This window comes from Henckelia pumila, chromosome 2 (assembly GCF_033568475.1).
Source record: "Henckelia pumila isolate YLH828 chromosome 2, ASM3356847v2, whole genome shotgun sequence".
Classification (NCBI taxonomy): Eukaryota; Viridiplantae; Streptophyta; class Magnoliopsida; order Lamiales; family Gesneriaceae; genus Henckelia; species Henckelia pumila.
The window spans coordinates 137,478,178-137,495,827 of NC_133121.1; the positions used below are offsets into that span (position 1 = coordinate 137,478,178).

The window sequence follows — 17,650 nt, forward strand, 5'->3', positions numbered from 1 at the left end:
GGGTGTCCTAGGTATGACTGGAATCGAGTGGCTCGAATGGCTCGAGCCAAACGAGCCCAGGGAAGCATCTACAGCAGGTCAGCCGAAGGGGGTTGCAGGTTAGGGTTTTGGGGGAAAGGCCTTCCGGTTCAGTGCTTGGGGCTGCATGGGGCCAGGGCTAGGGTCAGGTTCGGACCGCCCAGACATGGGCTACGTCTGGGCGGCGGCGCTCCGGCCAAGGGCGGCCGGAGCTGGCCGGCAGCAGGCCAAGAAGGCCTGCTGCTCACGGCCGCAGCCGAGAGGAGGCAAGGGGGATCGGGTTAGGGTTTTAGGCGGGGTCCGGGTCGGGTCAGTGGTTTGGGTTGGGTCAGTAGGGTAGTGGGTCGGGTTAAGTGGGTTCGGGTCCGGGCTTGGTGGGCCGGGCTCGAGTCTTTTTATTTTTAAAACATTTTATGAATTAATGGGTTTTTGGGCCAATTAAATTGAAATAAAATTATTTGGACTCCCAAATAATTTTATTTGGATTTTTAAAATTTTAATTAAGTTAGTCAATTAATTTTATGGGCTTTTGAGCCCATAAAAGTTATTGGGCCAGTCTTGGGTTTTTGGACCCATTGGGCCAGTCTAAGTTGTTATGGGGCCTAGAATGTTTTATGGGCTTTAAATTATTTTATTGGGCTTAGAATAATTTTATTGGGCTTAAGTATGTTAATGGGCCAGTCTCAGTGGTAATGGGCCAGATTTAAGTAATTGGGCTTGAGTGTTAGGGCCAGCAGTCCAGTACAACCCATGAGAAATTACATGTGTCCTGAATATATATTTAATTATTTTTGTGCATGGAAGTTATTTTTATATTTAAATGATAGTATGAAATTAAATTAAATATATATGAAGGACACACATTTTATTTAAGTACATGCATTCATGAAATAATTTTATGCATAATTAAATGTTTAAGGTTGAGCAATAATAAAATATTTTTATGTTGGAAGTTGAAGTAGTGTGACAATTTAAGGGGGATTCGTCCCCATATGTGACCTATTGAAGGGCAGTTTACTGCCAATTTAAGAGGTGATTCGTCACCGCCACGTACGTTGGTTTCCACGCTGATCAGTATTTAATGTATGATTTAAGGTTACACTACGGATACAACCATGCGATGTTAGAAAATTAATTGCTCAACAATGTTATGTATTATGTTATATAAGTTTATTTAATTTAAGTTATGTTATGTTTATGATATTTTAAGAATGCTCATTCATGTATATGTATGTATTAGTATTTAATTGTTTTAAATTATTTTAAACCCTTGTTATGTTAGCATGTTGGGCCTCTAGGCTCACTACACTGGTATGGTGCAGGTGAGTACGTTGAGGATGAGATTGTCCCCACCGGAGGCGAGGATGTATGAGCGGACATGCAGTGACCCCGTGACCGTGATAGATGTCTGAGTCACATGCATGTTTTATTTATGTCTGCATGTTACATTTATTTTAAGTATTTTTTTTCAGTGGTTGTGAGTTTTGAATATTTTATTGAATATTGTCAGTGCATGCAAATTTTAATCATTTTATTTATGCAGTATTTTTAGTTAAATATTTGACTCAGATATTTACTTTATTTTAAAGAATGCATTTTTATTTAAGTGTTTAATTGTTTATTTATTCATTTATCTATTTTAAATCTTTTTATTTTGTGCATATATGTATGGGCATATATGTACATATTTTATTTAGTATGTATAAAAAAAAAAAAAAATTCCGCATATTTATCTATTAATTATAGAATTAGGGTCGTTACATTTTGTACACAACCTTTTTTGATGAACCAAATGTTAGAGGATTGTGGATTTAAAAGTCAACCCCCCATTTTTTATTGTGATAATTTGAGTGCGATTGACATTTCAGAAAACCCAGTTCAACACTCTCGCACAAAAACCATTAACATTCGCCATCACTTTATTCGAGATTTGGTAGAAAAAAGTGTGATCCGAATGGATTTTGTTGGAACTAAGAACCAACTGATAGTTATATTCACAAAAGTTTTAGTTTTTGAGAGATTCTCTACTCTTTGGAGGCCTCTCAGCATGTGTGCATTATAATCATTTGCTGGTATTGTCGCCGGTGTTACAACACCATAGACAACACTGTTATTTTCTTTTTCATGCATGTTTAGGATTTTAGGCATTTTGCATTCACTTTGTGATGTGTAGTGTTTTAATCTCTGTTACAGTGATTCGACCGATGCCAAGTTTTTCAGCAAAATTTTTATTAAACACACTGACCCTTGTTTATGGAACTCTGACTAAACTACTAAGTAGTTGAGGGATGTATGTGTATTTCATGTTCTTGTCCCATGTGAAAAGTGATTTCGCAAATTCAGTGTTCAGCTTTTTAAAAAGTTTGATGACCAATGTCATATGTACAAACTTTATCAATAATCGGAAAAAAATGGAAAAAGCTACATAATTGAGTCCAATGAAGACTGTTCTTTTAGTGTGCAGGCTACCACTTCTGAAAATTTTCTGAAATCAAGGGTAATCAAGTGTGTAAGTTTCAAATACTTTTTGAAAAACTATGGTGTTGTTGTTGATGTTGTCAACATGAGAGGCAACACTACACTTGTGAACATATCATGTGCATGTGGTTGCATTTTATTTTTATGTTACATTATGTTTTAGGCATAAAATAAGACATGCATATGAATTCAGAATTGTGAATATTTTCTGTTCAGGGTTTGACGTTCTAAACGAACAAATTTGGTGAAATACTCTATCTACTGAAAATTAAATTTTTGTGATTGACAATGATTTAGTGGAGTTGAGCCGATGTGAAGTTACTTATGGGAATTTTTGATTGCTTTCAATCTCGGATTATTTTCATAATTGGGTTGGATTTTATTTCCTCGATTTGAAAAATTTTACCCATAAGAATTTTCATTGGTAAGTGTTTCTGGATGAGTTTGTTAGAAGGTGAATGTTTGATTGTTTGAATTTCTTTTACTGACCAATGGATTTCTTTTAAGCATATATTATTCATGGATTTGATCATTCTTATGCTTAATTGGTTTTTGCAGTCATCAAATTGCATTCCTACATTCTCTCGCTTTGATTTTATTTAAGCTTATCTGCTTTCTGTGCTAATCAGATTGTCTTTTTGTTTGGTTTCTTCAAACATGTGCCTACTTCTGCTGTCATTGAGGAAGAACCTGACGCAGATATGCAATAAAAACTTGCAGATAACAGGCCAAATATTTATGGTAGTTCATCTTTCATCTCTGAGGATGACGAATTTGAGGAAGCGAATACTAAAGATTCTGCTGGTGATGATGTTGTGAATGGTGTTGCTAACACTGTAGGCAACACTATTTATCCAGAGTGTGACATGTCACTTTCCTTATCTCACAATTTATATTCAGAAGCTTCTACTGTTGATTGACATCTGTATGTCAACCATGAGTTCATTGAAGAGAAGAAGATTGATCTGGATGCTTGCAAGAGGCAGAATTTGGTTAAATTTGTTCAAGACTCGAGGTCTTTTTGCTACTGTCTTTGCTTTTGTTCATCACAGTCGAAAGCCTGTTTTGGAAATCTTTACAAGCCTCGCTGCTGGTGTAGATGCTGAGCAATCTACCAATTTTGACAGAGTATCTGTGCATGAGCGAATAGATGTTTGATTTAGTTGTTATCACTGCTCTATATCGCATTTTTGATGTTGAAGAGAAAGGAGTTCTGCTGAAAATCAATTAGTATTGTGAAGAACGAGACTCCTTCAACCAACTTTATTGTGGTAACCAAGTACAAGCTCTAGTACTTTTTGCAGTTGGAACATGAAGTCCCTTCAAGTTTGGCGAACCTGATATTCAAGTTCATATTCCAATTTGCTGATGAAGGTTTTTAAAGTTCACAAATTTGCCTTTTCCATCCCTCATCTTTAGGATTCTGGAATAATATGGCTTTATCCGAGACATTGATGAGTCCGTGTCTCTGGTTGGTGAAGAATTGAAGGTTGCTCATATTTTGCTGAAAAAGGAAAATAGACCTACTTGGTCTGAATTTGATGTTGTGCCTCGTGTTGCCAACACTGCGCGCAACACTGCTCCCACAGCTGATTTTCTGCAGATCACTCATGCTCTTGTACAATCTTTGATGGATCATGTAGTGAAGAAAATAAGAGAGGAGAAGGAAGACAGTGTATACTATGAAGCCTTATTGGCCGAGTATCGATTGATGATTGAATTTGATGTTTTTGTTCCTCCTATTGCTACTGAGGAAATTGTCTTTTATGATGATGCTGAAGCTTCCTGGACTCAAGTTCTTGACATTCTAAAGCAAGGGAAGGTTGATAATTATGTGGTTGTTTTTGCTCACCCTTCCAATGATGAGCTTGATAGATAGATGCTGGAATAATTTGCTGCAATCAGGCCAAATGTATCTTATAATTCCCCCATATATAAGATAAGTCTGATGCTTAAGCTAGTGAGGAATCAAGTTTTCCAAGGAAGATGATGTTGATGCTGGTGTTGTTGATGGTGTTGCCAACATCACAGACAACACGGCTGCTGCTAAGTTTTATTTGACTACTGTCTTTTCCTACAAGTTCTACTATGGAGAAGATACTGCTGTGTGGCTCTTGTATGTGAATCGATGTTGATTGATGAGAAGAATATCGATGTGGATGTCTATGGAAGGATCAATTTGGTTGAATTTTTGAAGGATCAAAAGCTATTTTTATTGCACTGGTGCCCTACAATAGGAAACCAGTGCTGGAATTTTTATGAGAGAAAAGCTTTTTGAGTTAACCCTGCCACAATCAATACTCTTTGTGACACGCCGGATGTTGAAAAAGGGAACCTCCCTCATATTCATGAAGTTACTTTTGTACTCATCGGTGGTTTTCTCAAAAGTTTCCTGGACAACTCTCTGTTACATAGCTCATATCCTTTTACTCTATTTTACGCCATTGGATGCTTTCTACAAGCTCCACTGTGGTGACTAGACCACAAGCATTTGTGCCTTTTGCTATAGTAACGGAGAGCACTTCCAATTTTAGCAAGCTCGTATTCAAGACTATATTCCAGTTTGCAGATGGAAGATTAAAATCCATCAAGCTGTCTTTTCCATCTTTGATCTATGGAATTTTGGAGTTTCAAGGTTTGCTTTATGATTTTGGTGAAGGTATCTCTGAACTGACTGAAGATCTGCAGATTGCAGCTGATTTAATAAGAGAGAAGAGAAACCTTTACCTTCCTTGGTCTGAATCTACTGCTGCTGTTACTGGTGCTGATGTTGTTCCCGGTGTTGCCAACACGGAAGACAACACTGAAGAAACTAAAGAAATTATGCATACACCCTCTCCTCTGGAATTTTATGTTTCTATCATTCAGGCTCTCATGGCTCATGCTGAAAATAAGTTTCCCAAGCCCAGGAGGACTTGGATCTTTATGGAGCCTTGTTAGGTGATTGTTGTACAAGATTTGGCATTTCTGGCCAAAAAGGGGGAGAGAATGCACAAGATGAGGCTGGTCCATCTGGGACTAAAAAAGATGAAGATGAGGACACTGACGATCAGGAGGGATCTGATACTGATCAATTTTAGATTGATTGGTGTCACCTCATATTTTTTCCTTATCTCATCTTTGCTTTAATTTTTTGATTCTTATATCTGTTTTTGTTTTGTTCTAGTTATGTGCCTTAATTTCTCTGATATGCTTTAACTAGACTAACTACTTCTACCCCACTTATGCTCTGATATATGAATTATAGAATCCCTAAGTATCAATGTGTATGTTATCCTTGGTGCTGCCAACACGAGGGACAACACCTTCAGGGGGAGACTTAAAATTCAGGGGGAGAAGTGTTTTAAACTCAGGGGGAGTTTATGTTTGAATTGTTTGTGCAAGTTTTGTCCAGAAAGGCCAAAAGGGGGAGATTGAAAGGAATATTAATTCCTTGAAAATCTTTTCCTTAAGCATGCTAATTAGAATATTGAATTTTGCCTTCTAGACAAAAGATTTGATTTGAAATGGTTAAATATTCTATGATCTCGATAATATATTTAAGATAGATATTTAACTTAATTATATCTTGATATCGAATTGAAAGGATTTATGTTTATATTATCAAGATATGATTTGATATGATAGGCTAAATATTTATATGTTATTATCGAAAATATTGAGATAGATATTTGTCTAGATTAAATATTATCTTGATAAGGAATTATTGTGTATTATTGTTATCAAATATTATCAAGATAGTATTATTTATATTTAAAAGAGTCTTGTTCCTAAAAAAGATTTATTTCCTTATTGTGTAGGACTCTACAAGGAAATCTCTTTTATACGTGAAAGCTAATCTATAAAGAGGGGATTCTGCGCACAAACAAACGTACACTTCAGAGGAGAATTAAGAAGAGCTTTCAAAGAAAATCACATAGAAGAATTCTAAGATTCTGAAGAAGTTTTGCAACCATCGTCGTTGCCTGTCCCCGTGCTGCCGTTCGTGTTGAAGATATCAGAGACAACACTGTGGGAACTGTGTTGTTGAAGATCTTTACTGTCTCTTCAAATTTAGGCTACGGGAGTTGCATCTATTGTTTTTACTCTGATTTATTTATGATGCAAGTTTGATTTCTCAACTTGTTGAGAAATTTAGGATTTAATGACTTTTTGTAAAATCACTAGGATTACTTTGTAAGACTATTCTTACGTTTACTAGTGATATTTAGCCCTAAGGCACCCGCACGAGTTTTTATACTCGTACAAAATTAATTTTTTGTGTTATTTATTTTTATTTATTTTCTGCTGCACTGTGTTGTCGTTGATGTTGTGACACCGCGGACAACACTGACTCTTTATTTTAACCTACAATTACAATACGATTTCTATCACACATATACATAGATACACATATATTGAAAATAAGGGTGATTTTCGATTTACTTTACTACAAATATTGGTATGAAAAAAATTCATACCGATACCGATAGTAAAATTCCGAAACTTTGGTACGAAAAAAATCCATAGTAATACCGTATAGATACCGAAAAAAATTCGGTATACCGAAAAATGGTCTGTATATCTAAAAAATTTCGGTACAATATGCCAAAATTCCGGTATTTCGGTACGGTATGTCAACTCTAATTGAAAAACAAAGTAATAATTTTTGAATTTTTTTTAAAAAAAAGTTATAAATTGGAGACCTTTTCTATGAAATAAACTTGAAAGGCCCAATAAATTTATGAAAGCTATTAAGTGAGTAAGTGAATGGACTAAGCTTAATATGTGATCACTAAAGTAATCGGTCCAACAATAAATGGGCCATCATATGTATAAAACTGAAAAGGCCCAATAAAATCATGCAGGTTACTAAATGAGTAAGTGAATGGACCTAAGATGGATATGTGATTAGTAACCGGTCCAACAACCAATGGGCCATCCATGGCGTATAAACACACACACACACCAAATCCCATTCTTGCAAATTTTCCAGAGCCCCAGTGGTATGATTGAGATTTGGACATTTGGTTATATAAATTTGCCAATTTGGATCCTAATTTTTTGGTGATATTTACGTGGGGTCATATACTAATAAAAACTTTTACGGAACAACATAGATATCCTTAGTTAATAATTTTTTTAATTAAATGTAACGTAAAAATTACATGATAGTTGATAGTTGATACCACCAGTAAAGAAAATTACTTGATACAAAAAAATATATTACACATCACTTTTTTATTGATGACGTGAGAATCTGCAGTCGTGTTATCCTAAGATGCGTATCGAATAAGCCACTTAACTAACACAATAGTCCGCAAATCACATTAGCCACATTAATCGCATTGAGCAAACCCTGTGCAGCAAACTCGTCCAAAAAATTGTTGGTGAGATTGTAACACCCGGTATTTTAAATACGTAAATCCGCATGCATAATTAGGATATTTAAATAATTTAAATTTGTGATTTATGGGTTAAATAATTATGTGAATTATTTGTGCATGATTTAATTTATTTTCAAGCACTTAACCCATAATTAGTGATTTTTTTTATGATTTATGGCATTTTAATTATTTGATCGCGTAGACGGGACCGTGGACGGACGAGATGACAACTTTCTATCCAAATTATTTTATGAGTCTTATTTGAGCCCAAAAATATTATTTTGAGATTTATTTCCTTAAAATTTTTAGTATTTAATTTTATATAATTTTAGGAGTCCATTTTTATCCAAATTTAGCCATTTTAATGACTTTTAATTATTTTTAAAATTCCCTTAATTTGTAATTTCGAGATTTTATGTTTTAATTTAAGTTATTAGATCTTTTTTTAACTTTTATTTAGAGTATTTAAAACTTTTAATTATTCTAAAACCTATTTTAATTAAACTAAAAACCTAGACTAACCCTAAGCTACCCAAACCCACGATTTCCCTAAGCTCAGCCGCCAACCCCATTCAATATTCATCTTCTTCGGCCAGTCATCCCCAAGAAAACTCCATAGCCTCGGTCTTGAAGGTCCAAAGTTCCTCGTCGTCGCCCCGTCGTCCCGGAATCGTCTCGCTTTCGGTTTTTCTCTTCGTCTACGGTGAAAGGCATGATTTTCCTTCTCTTTTCTTCTCCATATCAGTATATGCATGTGTGCATCGTGTATACATCCGACTTTTCCAAGATTTTTCCAGAAAGTTTCGGTTTTGGATGTTGCATCTTGTTCTTGCATTGTTTTGGTTTGCATACTCACGTTTTTCTTGCATGGATTGATCATGGCTGCTGCTCCTTGGTTGGAGACATGTATCAGGGTCCCTAGGGTCGAGTCAAGTCGGGGTTTGAGGCTAAGATAGGCAGGAAATGAAGTTCTTCACTTCTGATGCTCCTGTCGCTTTGATCTCCTTCCTCAGGCCACTATTTTGGGTGAGGTTTGTTGGGTTGGAACCTACTAGATGTTGGCTAAGTTTTGCAAGTGGTTTCACGATTTTAGGTGGTCGGAATCTCGAGAACGAAGCAAAACGCCACAGCTGCTCCTGTCTGCGCGCGAGCTGCGGGTAGGCTGTTTTGCAGAGCTTCGTTCTCCCTCTATACTTGATGGTTTAGGTTGGTTCTTACATGGTTGGAAACGTCTTGAAGAGGGCTAGAGGTAGGTGGGGGTGAGCCGACCATTGGGTGGCCGGAGCATGGCGGCCGCCGGTGTTCTTTACCGCTGCTCGCACAGCCGAGAGCAGAAAATGGGGGCTACGGGTTTGGGGTTTTGGAGAGTGGATCCGGGTCGGGACTGTGGATCCGGGTCGGGGCAGTAAGTCATGGGTTAGGATAGTTGGTCCGGGTCCGGGTCAAGTTAGTCGGGCTCGGGTATTTTTATTTTTAAGTTTTAAGTTTAATTAAGTGTTTAATGGGCCTAATTAAATTTCAAAATTTATTTGGGCTCCATTTAATTATTTTGGGCTAAGATTAAATTATTTGGGCTTAATTAATTTATTTAAGTGAGTCCAATAATTTTTATGGGCTTTAGGGCCCATGAAAGTTATTGGGCCAGTCTTTGGGCTTTTGGGCCCATTGGGACATGAACAGTGTTATTGGGCCTAAGTTAGTCTTAATGGGCTTTGGTTGATTTATTGGGCCTAGAAAAGTTGTTAATGGGCTTAAGTACACTAATGGGCCAAGTCTTAAGTTAATGGGCTTGTATGTCTAGGGCCAGCAGTTGAATCAAACCATGAGAAATTTCATGTGTCCTGAGTTTATATTTAATTATTTTATGCATGAAAAGTTATTTGAATATTTATATGATATTAGAAAATAAATTAAATATAAATGAAGGACACACACAATTTATTTAAAGTACATGCATTCATGAAATCAATTTTTATGCTATGATTGAAGTTCTATGGTTGAGCAAATAAAATATTTTAGGTGGAAATTGAAGTAGTGTGGCCATTTATGTATGGGCAGTTTCTGCCATTTATGTATGGGTGGTTCGCCACCAGCCTCGTACGATGGTTTCTTAGACTGATCAGTCGCACTATAAGTATGGGTCACACTTACGGATAGGACCATTCGATGTTAAGAAAATAAGTGCTCAACAACTCAAGTATGTATGATATTATGTATGTTACGTATAATTCAGTGATTTCTTTAAGCAACATTTATGTTATTATTTTTGGAGGCATGCTCATGCATTTATAGGTTAAGTATTATGTATGAAAGTGTATTAAATTATTTTAAACCCTTGTTAGTATGCATGTTGGGCCTCTAGGCTCACTACACTGATATGGTGCAGGTGAGTACGTAGAGGAGCAGGTTACCCCTACCGGTGGTGAGGACGTATGAGCGGAGCTGCAGTGGCCCCATGACCGTAGTCTGCATCGTGCTAGTGTTCTATGCATGAATATTTTAAACACTATTTTATTTGAAGATTTTATTCCAGTGTTGAGATTTAAGTATTATTTTCACGCAACTTTTTAGTGCATGCACTGTTGATTAATTTGTTTTGAATTATTTTAAGTATTGCATGATTCAGACGTTTTAGTAGTTATTTTATGTTGCATAATTATTTATTAAATTTTAAATCTCTTTTATGGTTGTACATATATGTATGGGCATATATGTATATATATATATATGAATATTTTATTTAGTGTTTATTTTAAAATTAAAAGAAAAAGAAAAAAAAATTTTAAATTTTCCGCATTTTTGAAATTTATAAGTCTAGGATGTTTCAGAGATGATCAAATTTACGTATGATCATTGGTTAAACTCACGTATTTCATCGACTCGGACACCTTTTTTAAAGATATAAATAACTAATTTATGTCGCCACGATGTGTACATAAATAATATGACAAAATTAAGTATCAAAGTAGTTGGTATATCAAAGCCCATATATAAAGCAAATGTGCTAATGTGGTTCAACTTTTATACAGAGGATTCATTAAACTAAAACAATATGTTATCCATATCACATGCTAACAACTTAATTCTAACAGTAAACCACCTTTTTGTTTAAATACGTTAATAATCATTGGTGCCACCTTCGAATTTCATTATTATTAAGAATACGAGATGCTCCGGAACCGACCCTGGAAAGATCATTTCAATTAAATATTGTTTTTTTTCTTTAAAACATGTGACGTGGGCCTAATTATGGATCTGGGTTCAAAATTTATTCTCTTTTCCACATGCATCCACAGTTGCTAATAAGCCCAACTTCTAAAATTTTAACCAGAGACTTAAAAAAAAATTCCTCGAAATATTATAATTATATCTCGAATAATGAATTCAAAATTTGAGAAATTATACAAATAATGAAAAATCAAATTATATAAAGGGACTTAGCGTTAGGTTTGAATGAATAATAAAATAAAATCGGAATCAAACCGTTTTAATTTAAGATGTTCATTTCGCCGTTGTGGTTGAAAAAGTTCGGTTCGATTTTAGTTTTTTCCTCCTAACATGTCGTTGTAGCCATAACAAAATATCATAATATAATTGTCGTAAATATCGTTGTACGATATATTGGTTGTACATTTACCATTATCCTACCTATATAGTTTTCAAAATTAATAAAACTCAATATATTTTTAAAAAAATCTCAAAAAATCACAAGTTATATATCAATTTTCTTGTTCATATTTTTCCCCATTTTCCTTGCCTTTTTCCGAATAAAAATGAAAAGGATTCACTAATTGAGTAAAATGGAGGGGTTGAGCCATCTATTTGGTAGTTGAACTATATCAATCTAATGATATAAATATACATTGTTATTCTTGCCCTTTTACTCTTCCATTTGTCCTTCTTGCAAAACGGTATTTGTGATTACATATCGCAACAAATCTTACCCCAATATTGATCACACGTAATTTAGTTTATAAGTATAAAAACTAAGACTCATAGTAGCCCGCACTATAATCATTGACGAATTATTATATATTATTTTTATTTGTATTAGTTTAGTTTGGGTAATATTTAAACTTGGATTCGTTTAACTTTGGAGAAAGCGTGGAATAATTAATATCAAAATGTCACAAGTTAGCATAACTTTTAGATATTTTATTACATTTATATATGCGCAAAAATAGATGTTACTCTTTTATTTTTGCCAATACATACCAAAGTTAGAGAAATAAACCGGGCATCTTTCGGACTTTCACCTTTTTTATATTCTTTTTTTTAATCTACCCATTTTTAGACTTACCTTTTTCAAAAAATAAATTCAATATTTATACTGGTGGCCCTTTAGACTTACCTTTTTAGACTTACTTTATTTGTTTTTTTTTTTCCTTTTTTTTTACATTTTTTTAATACAGTTTAATTTTTTAAATTTTTTATATATTCAATTTTTCTTGTATCAATTTTTTGTTATAATTTATACTTTTACAATATATAATATAATAATATACCAACGGATTAAATATGTCAATATGGAAATATAAATAAATAATTATATGTTTTACTTCAAAAATAAATAAGTTTGGTAATCAAACAATTAGAAAAAAAACTGAAATGCAAATGATAAAAAAAATCAAAATTTTTATATTAAAATATTCTCATTTTCTGTTATAATTTTTTTAAAAAAAATAAATAGAAGAAAAAAATTGTGCAGTAGTACTAAAAATTATCAGTATAAAATATAAATTATAACAAAAAAATTGCACAATAAAATTTGACAAGATAAAAATAAACTAGTATATATATAAATATTATATTTTTAAAAAATTATAATGTATTAAAAAATAAAAACAAAACAAAAACAAAAAGTCATAAAGTGTAAAAAAAATAATTAAAATATATAAACTAAAAACAAAAAAAAAATTAAAAATAAACTAGTATATATATACTTTTATACTGATAATTTTTTAGCACTACTACACAATTTTCTTCTTTATATTATATATATATGTATATATTATTTAAAATTTAGTTTTTTAGACTTTTAGTTTTCATCTTTCTTTTATACCCTCTCAAAATTTTATTTTTTAAAATTTTTTTAGCTTATTTTTCATTTTTTTATTTCATTTTTTGGACTATTTTTTTTGGACATCGTTTCTCTTTCTCGTTTGGGAGGAAGACATAATTTGTATTTAATTTTTACTCATTTTTCACGTGTTTGATTTTTTTTTTTTTTTGAAATAATGTTTGATTATTCTTTTTTTTTCTTCTTCTATTCATTTTAAAAAAAAATTACAACACGGAATGAGAATATTTGAATATATAACATTAAATTTTTTTATCATTTGCATTTTAGTTTTTTCTAATTTTTTGGTTACCGAACTTATTTATTTTTGGATTAAAACATATAATTATTTATTTTTGTTTTCATATTGACATATTTAATTAGTTGATGTATTATTATAATAAATATTGTAAAAGGATAAATTATAATAAAAAAAATTGATACAAAAAAATTGATAATATAAAAAAAATAAAAAAAATTAGACTGTATTAAAAAAAGGTAAAAAAAAAGAAAACAAAAGACAAATAAAGTAAAATCAAAAAATATATATATATATATAATTTAAAAAAAAAAAAAGGAAAATGGTGCTGTGGTGTTGTTTTAACACCACAGCACCCCCTACTGCCAAAGTAGGGGATCCATTTCATCAACTTAAATACATCTCGGAGCGTAAAATGCTTTTCATTACGTAGACAGACGATACTCCATAAAAAATAACTAAAAAATAGATTTAAAAAAAAAAAAAAAAGAAGCCATACGCATGTATTAAATTTTTTAACAAAATTCCAGTTGGTAACAATAAATTTTCCCCTGTCCTCGGAAAATTAGATGTTGCTTGAATTGTCCCATGGAGCTGGACAACTAGACACCATGAAATTTTGTTCCTTGTACTATTTCTTACATGCCCCTCCCTCATCAATAATTTCGAAATTTCATTTCTACTACACCCCAAACTCAACTACTCATTTAATTAGATATTTCTTACCAATATTGGAAAATAGCAAACAAATTGAGTGTACGTACAAGGAATCATGTGCAACCATGATCCATGCAAAACATCTCTCCATGCAATTCTTCCACAAGCATTCCAAATAATTCAAGCTCGAGCTCGACTGCAATATCATCCACCAGATCCTGAAACCCCTTCCATCCATCAAAATCCATCTTGAAATCCATACCAATCATCCTATCGATGGTATCGAACTCTACTTCTTTCCACGAACCCAACCGATTGAAAATCCTACCGAAAACGACTTCTTTATTTCTAGTCAAACCTATATTTTTCCCTTTCTCCTTGACGACCGGTTGAGTAACGAGGTTCTTCAGGTTTATCGACATCAAGAAAGTGTCCTGCCTTGACAAGGGATCGTCGTCTTGGTCGGGTTCTGTCACTGTTTCTTGGTCGAATTCTTCGTCGGAACTGTCCAGCATCTTTCTCTCCAGTTCCACTGGATCCAACTCCGCAAGCTTTTCAAACCTTCTGAGCCTGTATAATAGCTGCTGTTTTGCTCCTACATTATTATTGTTCACAAAAAAAGGTAAAACATTTTTCAGTTCTAAGGGAAAATAAAGAGTGTAACATTAAATCACATTTTACATAAAACTCTATAATTAGGTGGAAAGAGTACAACAATAAAGTCATGATATTAATAAAACTTTATGAAATACAAGTGGAACAGTTGGCAATACGTTAGAAATGAATTCCCACCTCATCATCTAAACGATATTTATTCACAAATAATTATTATTAAATATATAAAGATAAGATAAAGATTTATAACTCTGATTATTTGTAGAACTTAAACGTTAGACGAAACAAATGCAAAATTTGTCTATATCATGTGTATTGTATATATACAAGGTTAGAAGCTTTGGGTGATGTGAGATGTCCCGAGTAACGAACAAGAGAAATTATATAATACATTAAAAAGGCACCAACACAATAATAGAATGTATAATTATCCATACCAATTTCCCGATTCAATAATAGCAAAATGGCCCTAACATTTATAATGCGGGCCATTTAATGTACACATATTGCCTCTTTACTATTTTGCTAGGACAAAAACGTGTCACGTGTAACTGAGAATTGGTGTACGCGTTATAGCAATTGTACTAAAAGCGCATGTGTCTCTGATACGTTTAGTTGGATTTTACCAAAAAAACGACAAAATCTGGTGAATATGAATAGTTTTGACCGTATAAAAATGCTGAAAACGACTGGGCTTGTGACTTTTCAAATTTTTTGGTGCTTACTTGTGTCATGTAACGAAATAATAACAATTTTATTAAAGTGATAATTGGAAGAAAAAAAATATATCGATATAGATTGTAAAAAACTAAAAAATATATATCGCTTACTTTGAACGTTTGCGTAGCTACTACCATCGCAGTCGCCATCTTCTTCTTCGGCTTCTTCTTCGCTTTCATGGCCATCCTCGTCCTGGAACGGAGGATCCAATATCGATACTGGACTACAATGTTCTTTCTCTTCGTCGTCTTCTTCTCCGTTTCTAGTTTTCGGACTTTTGGATTTGTTATTATCTTTTTCCTATGGAAATTAATAAATGAGTCAAGATTTGATGAAGAAGGCACCAAATAATTAAAAACTAAAACTTATCAAAGATATATATTATTGAGAGAAACATAACACATTCATTTGCCACGGATAAATACCTATTATTTTTCCATGGTGGGAAACCTTGAATGTCGACATGTGAAGTGCGACTACTCTTACATATACCTAAAAAATAACTCGATTATGTGTATAATTATGCATACTAAAAGTGGGAAATTAATATTATCGGTCAAATATTAAAACAAAATTAAGATTTGTCGTTTAGTGAGAAAATTATTTTGAGGGACAAAACCAATTTAAAAAAAAGATTTGATTGCAAGAGGCGTGATCAAAAGTACATAAAAAAAAATATTCAAAGAAATACACTCATCGCCCAAAACTCCAAAAAGGGCACTGACAATTGGAGAACTGTCGATATTCTTAGTGCAGAAGTCAAGGGTAATATTGGTCATTTAACGTCGACAATCCCGTCTACCAATTCAGACCTTACCGACAGTACTAAACAAGTCAAATGTATGTAACGTTTTCCTTCTATGTAATGGATTTCACAATTAATTTAATAATCTTTACAAAATATTATTAATTTAAATATATTTGCCAGCCTTATATCTAAAAAACATGGACTATCAAAATATTTAATATGTTCATACATATAATTACTTTATAATTTAAAAAAATTAAACATGCCGACCTCCATTTACAGTGTCACTTCCAAAATTATAAATTACACAAAAAAATATACAAAATAATATTTCTTGAAAATATATGCTTATATTTCACTGTTGCATTTCGAAATTCCACTAAATTAATTCCATGTTAAACTAAAATTTAAAGTAACTTTATGTCCCATCACAAAATTAGAATAACGAGAAACAATTTAGATTGATTGTTCTGTTCATAAAGGAATCATTTTCAAGAATAAATCAATAAATCATAATAATAATGCTATCATTAAAATTAATGATAATGTTTTGGAAAAGAAGAGGGAAGAAAGAAACCTGTGTTGCGGGCAGACGGGGAGAGGCCGCGGGCGAGCAGAACTCCGGCGTTACGGACGGCGGGGCTTCCTGTGCAGGACGGGCTTCGGCGGAGGGAAAATCTGAAAGGGCTTTCGCAAAACAGCAAATCTTCGGAGATGAAATCGTTATCCACCATCTCTTCCAAGCTACGATAACCCGCAAGTACTGCTTGTGGAAGCCTCCAGTTCAGCCGCACGATTATCGCAGGAACACGAAATCCTCGCATTTTCTTCCATTAATTCGTGATGGCCGATTCGTCGGAAGACGGATTTCGTCGTTCCCGATAGCACGCTTCATGTTCTTGCTCCGATCCTTGAGCCTTTTGAGCAAGGAACCAAACAGCGCGAACCCGGGTTTGTTGTTTTTCGACTGCTGCTGTTTCTGAATCCTCATGGCGGCTTCGACGAGCATAGCGGCGGTCCTGGACGGGACATGGAGGAACACGGCGGCGCGTGGAGACTTACAAGGGCTCTTGAGCGGCGACGGGAAGGGGGACCTTATGACGTCCGGCGAGTTCTGAAACGATAGGAAACAAGCATGTTTGCATAAACTCCCGGGTTTTGCGAAACAAGTGGATTCAATTGGCTTCTTATTTTTGATCTGTAGAACAGTAGTTTTGTGAGACGGGTTTTTCAGCTGGGATCGCCTCTCCGCGATGTAATTCTTGAGACGAAAAGGCTCCTGATTCTCTTTGAGCAGCTCATGCAGCAAGTGCTTACGATCAGTACTAGCCATTTAATTACAGAGAGTATTATTAATTTTGACCAATGGATTATATATATATATTACAGGCCGGAGGTGAAGAAGAAGTGGAAGGAATTGTGGGGGTTTTATAAATGGAATCGATCGGATTTGAAAAGGGTTTTGAGATGGATGGAGACTTGAGAAAAGGATTTGAAAAGTGGGGCGAGTGAGATTGAAGAAGAAACAGTAATGGCGAGGGGACAGCAGAAGGAAGAGAGAGAGAGAGAGAGAGAGAGAGAGAGAGAGAGAAATGGAAAGATTTTGTTGATTCAAATCGGGTGTTCGCAACATCGAGGCGAGGTCGTGTGATCATTTACACGTAAATTTTATTTTATTTTCCAACTATAATATAATAATAATAATAATAATATACACACATTTTGTCACT

The 17,650-nt window shown here is 33.8% G+C and overlaps 1 protein-coding gene across 1 annotated transcript; it reads right to left on the reverse strand.

Moving 5' to 3' along the window:
- Positions 1-13,605: 13,605 nt before the first annotated feature.
- LOC140878503 (uncharacterized) lies at positions 13,606-17,253 on the reverse strand. The gene is made up of 4 exons (XM_073282102.1): positions 16,732-17,253; positions 16,498-16,626; positions 15,283-15,472; positions 13,606-14,432 (listed from the first exon to the last, which is right to left on the reverse strand). The coding sequence occupies exons 1-4, from the start codon at positions 17,251-17,253 to the stop codon at positions 13,951-13,953; spliced, it is 1,323 nt and encodes a 440-aa protein (XP_073138203.1). The 3' UTR covers positions 13,606-13,950.
- Between the last annotated feature and the right edge of the window lie 397 nt (positions 17,254-17,650).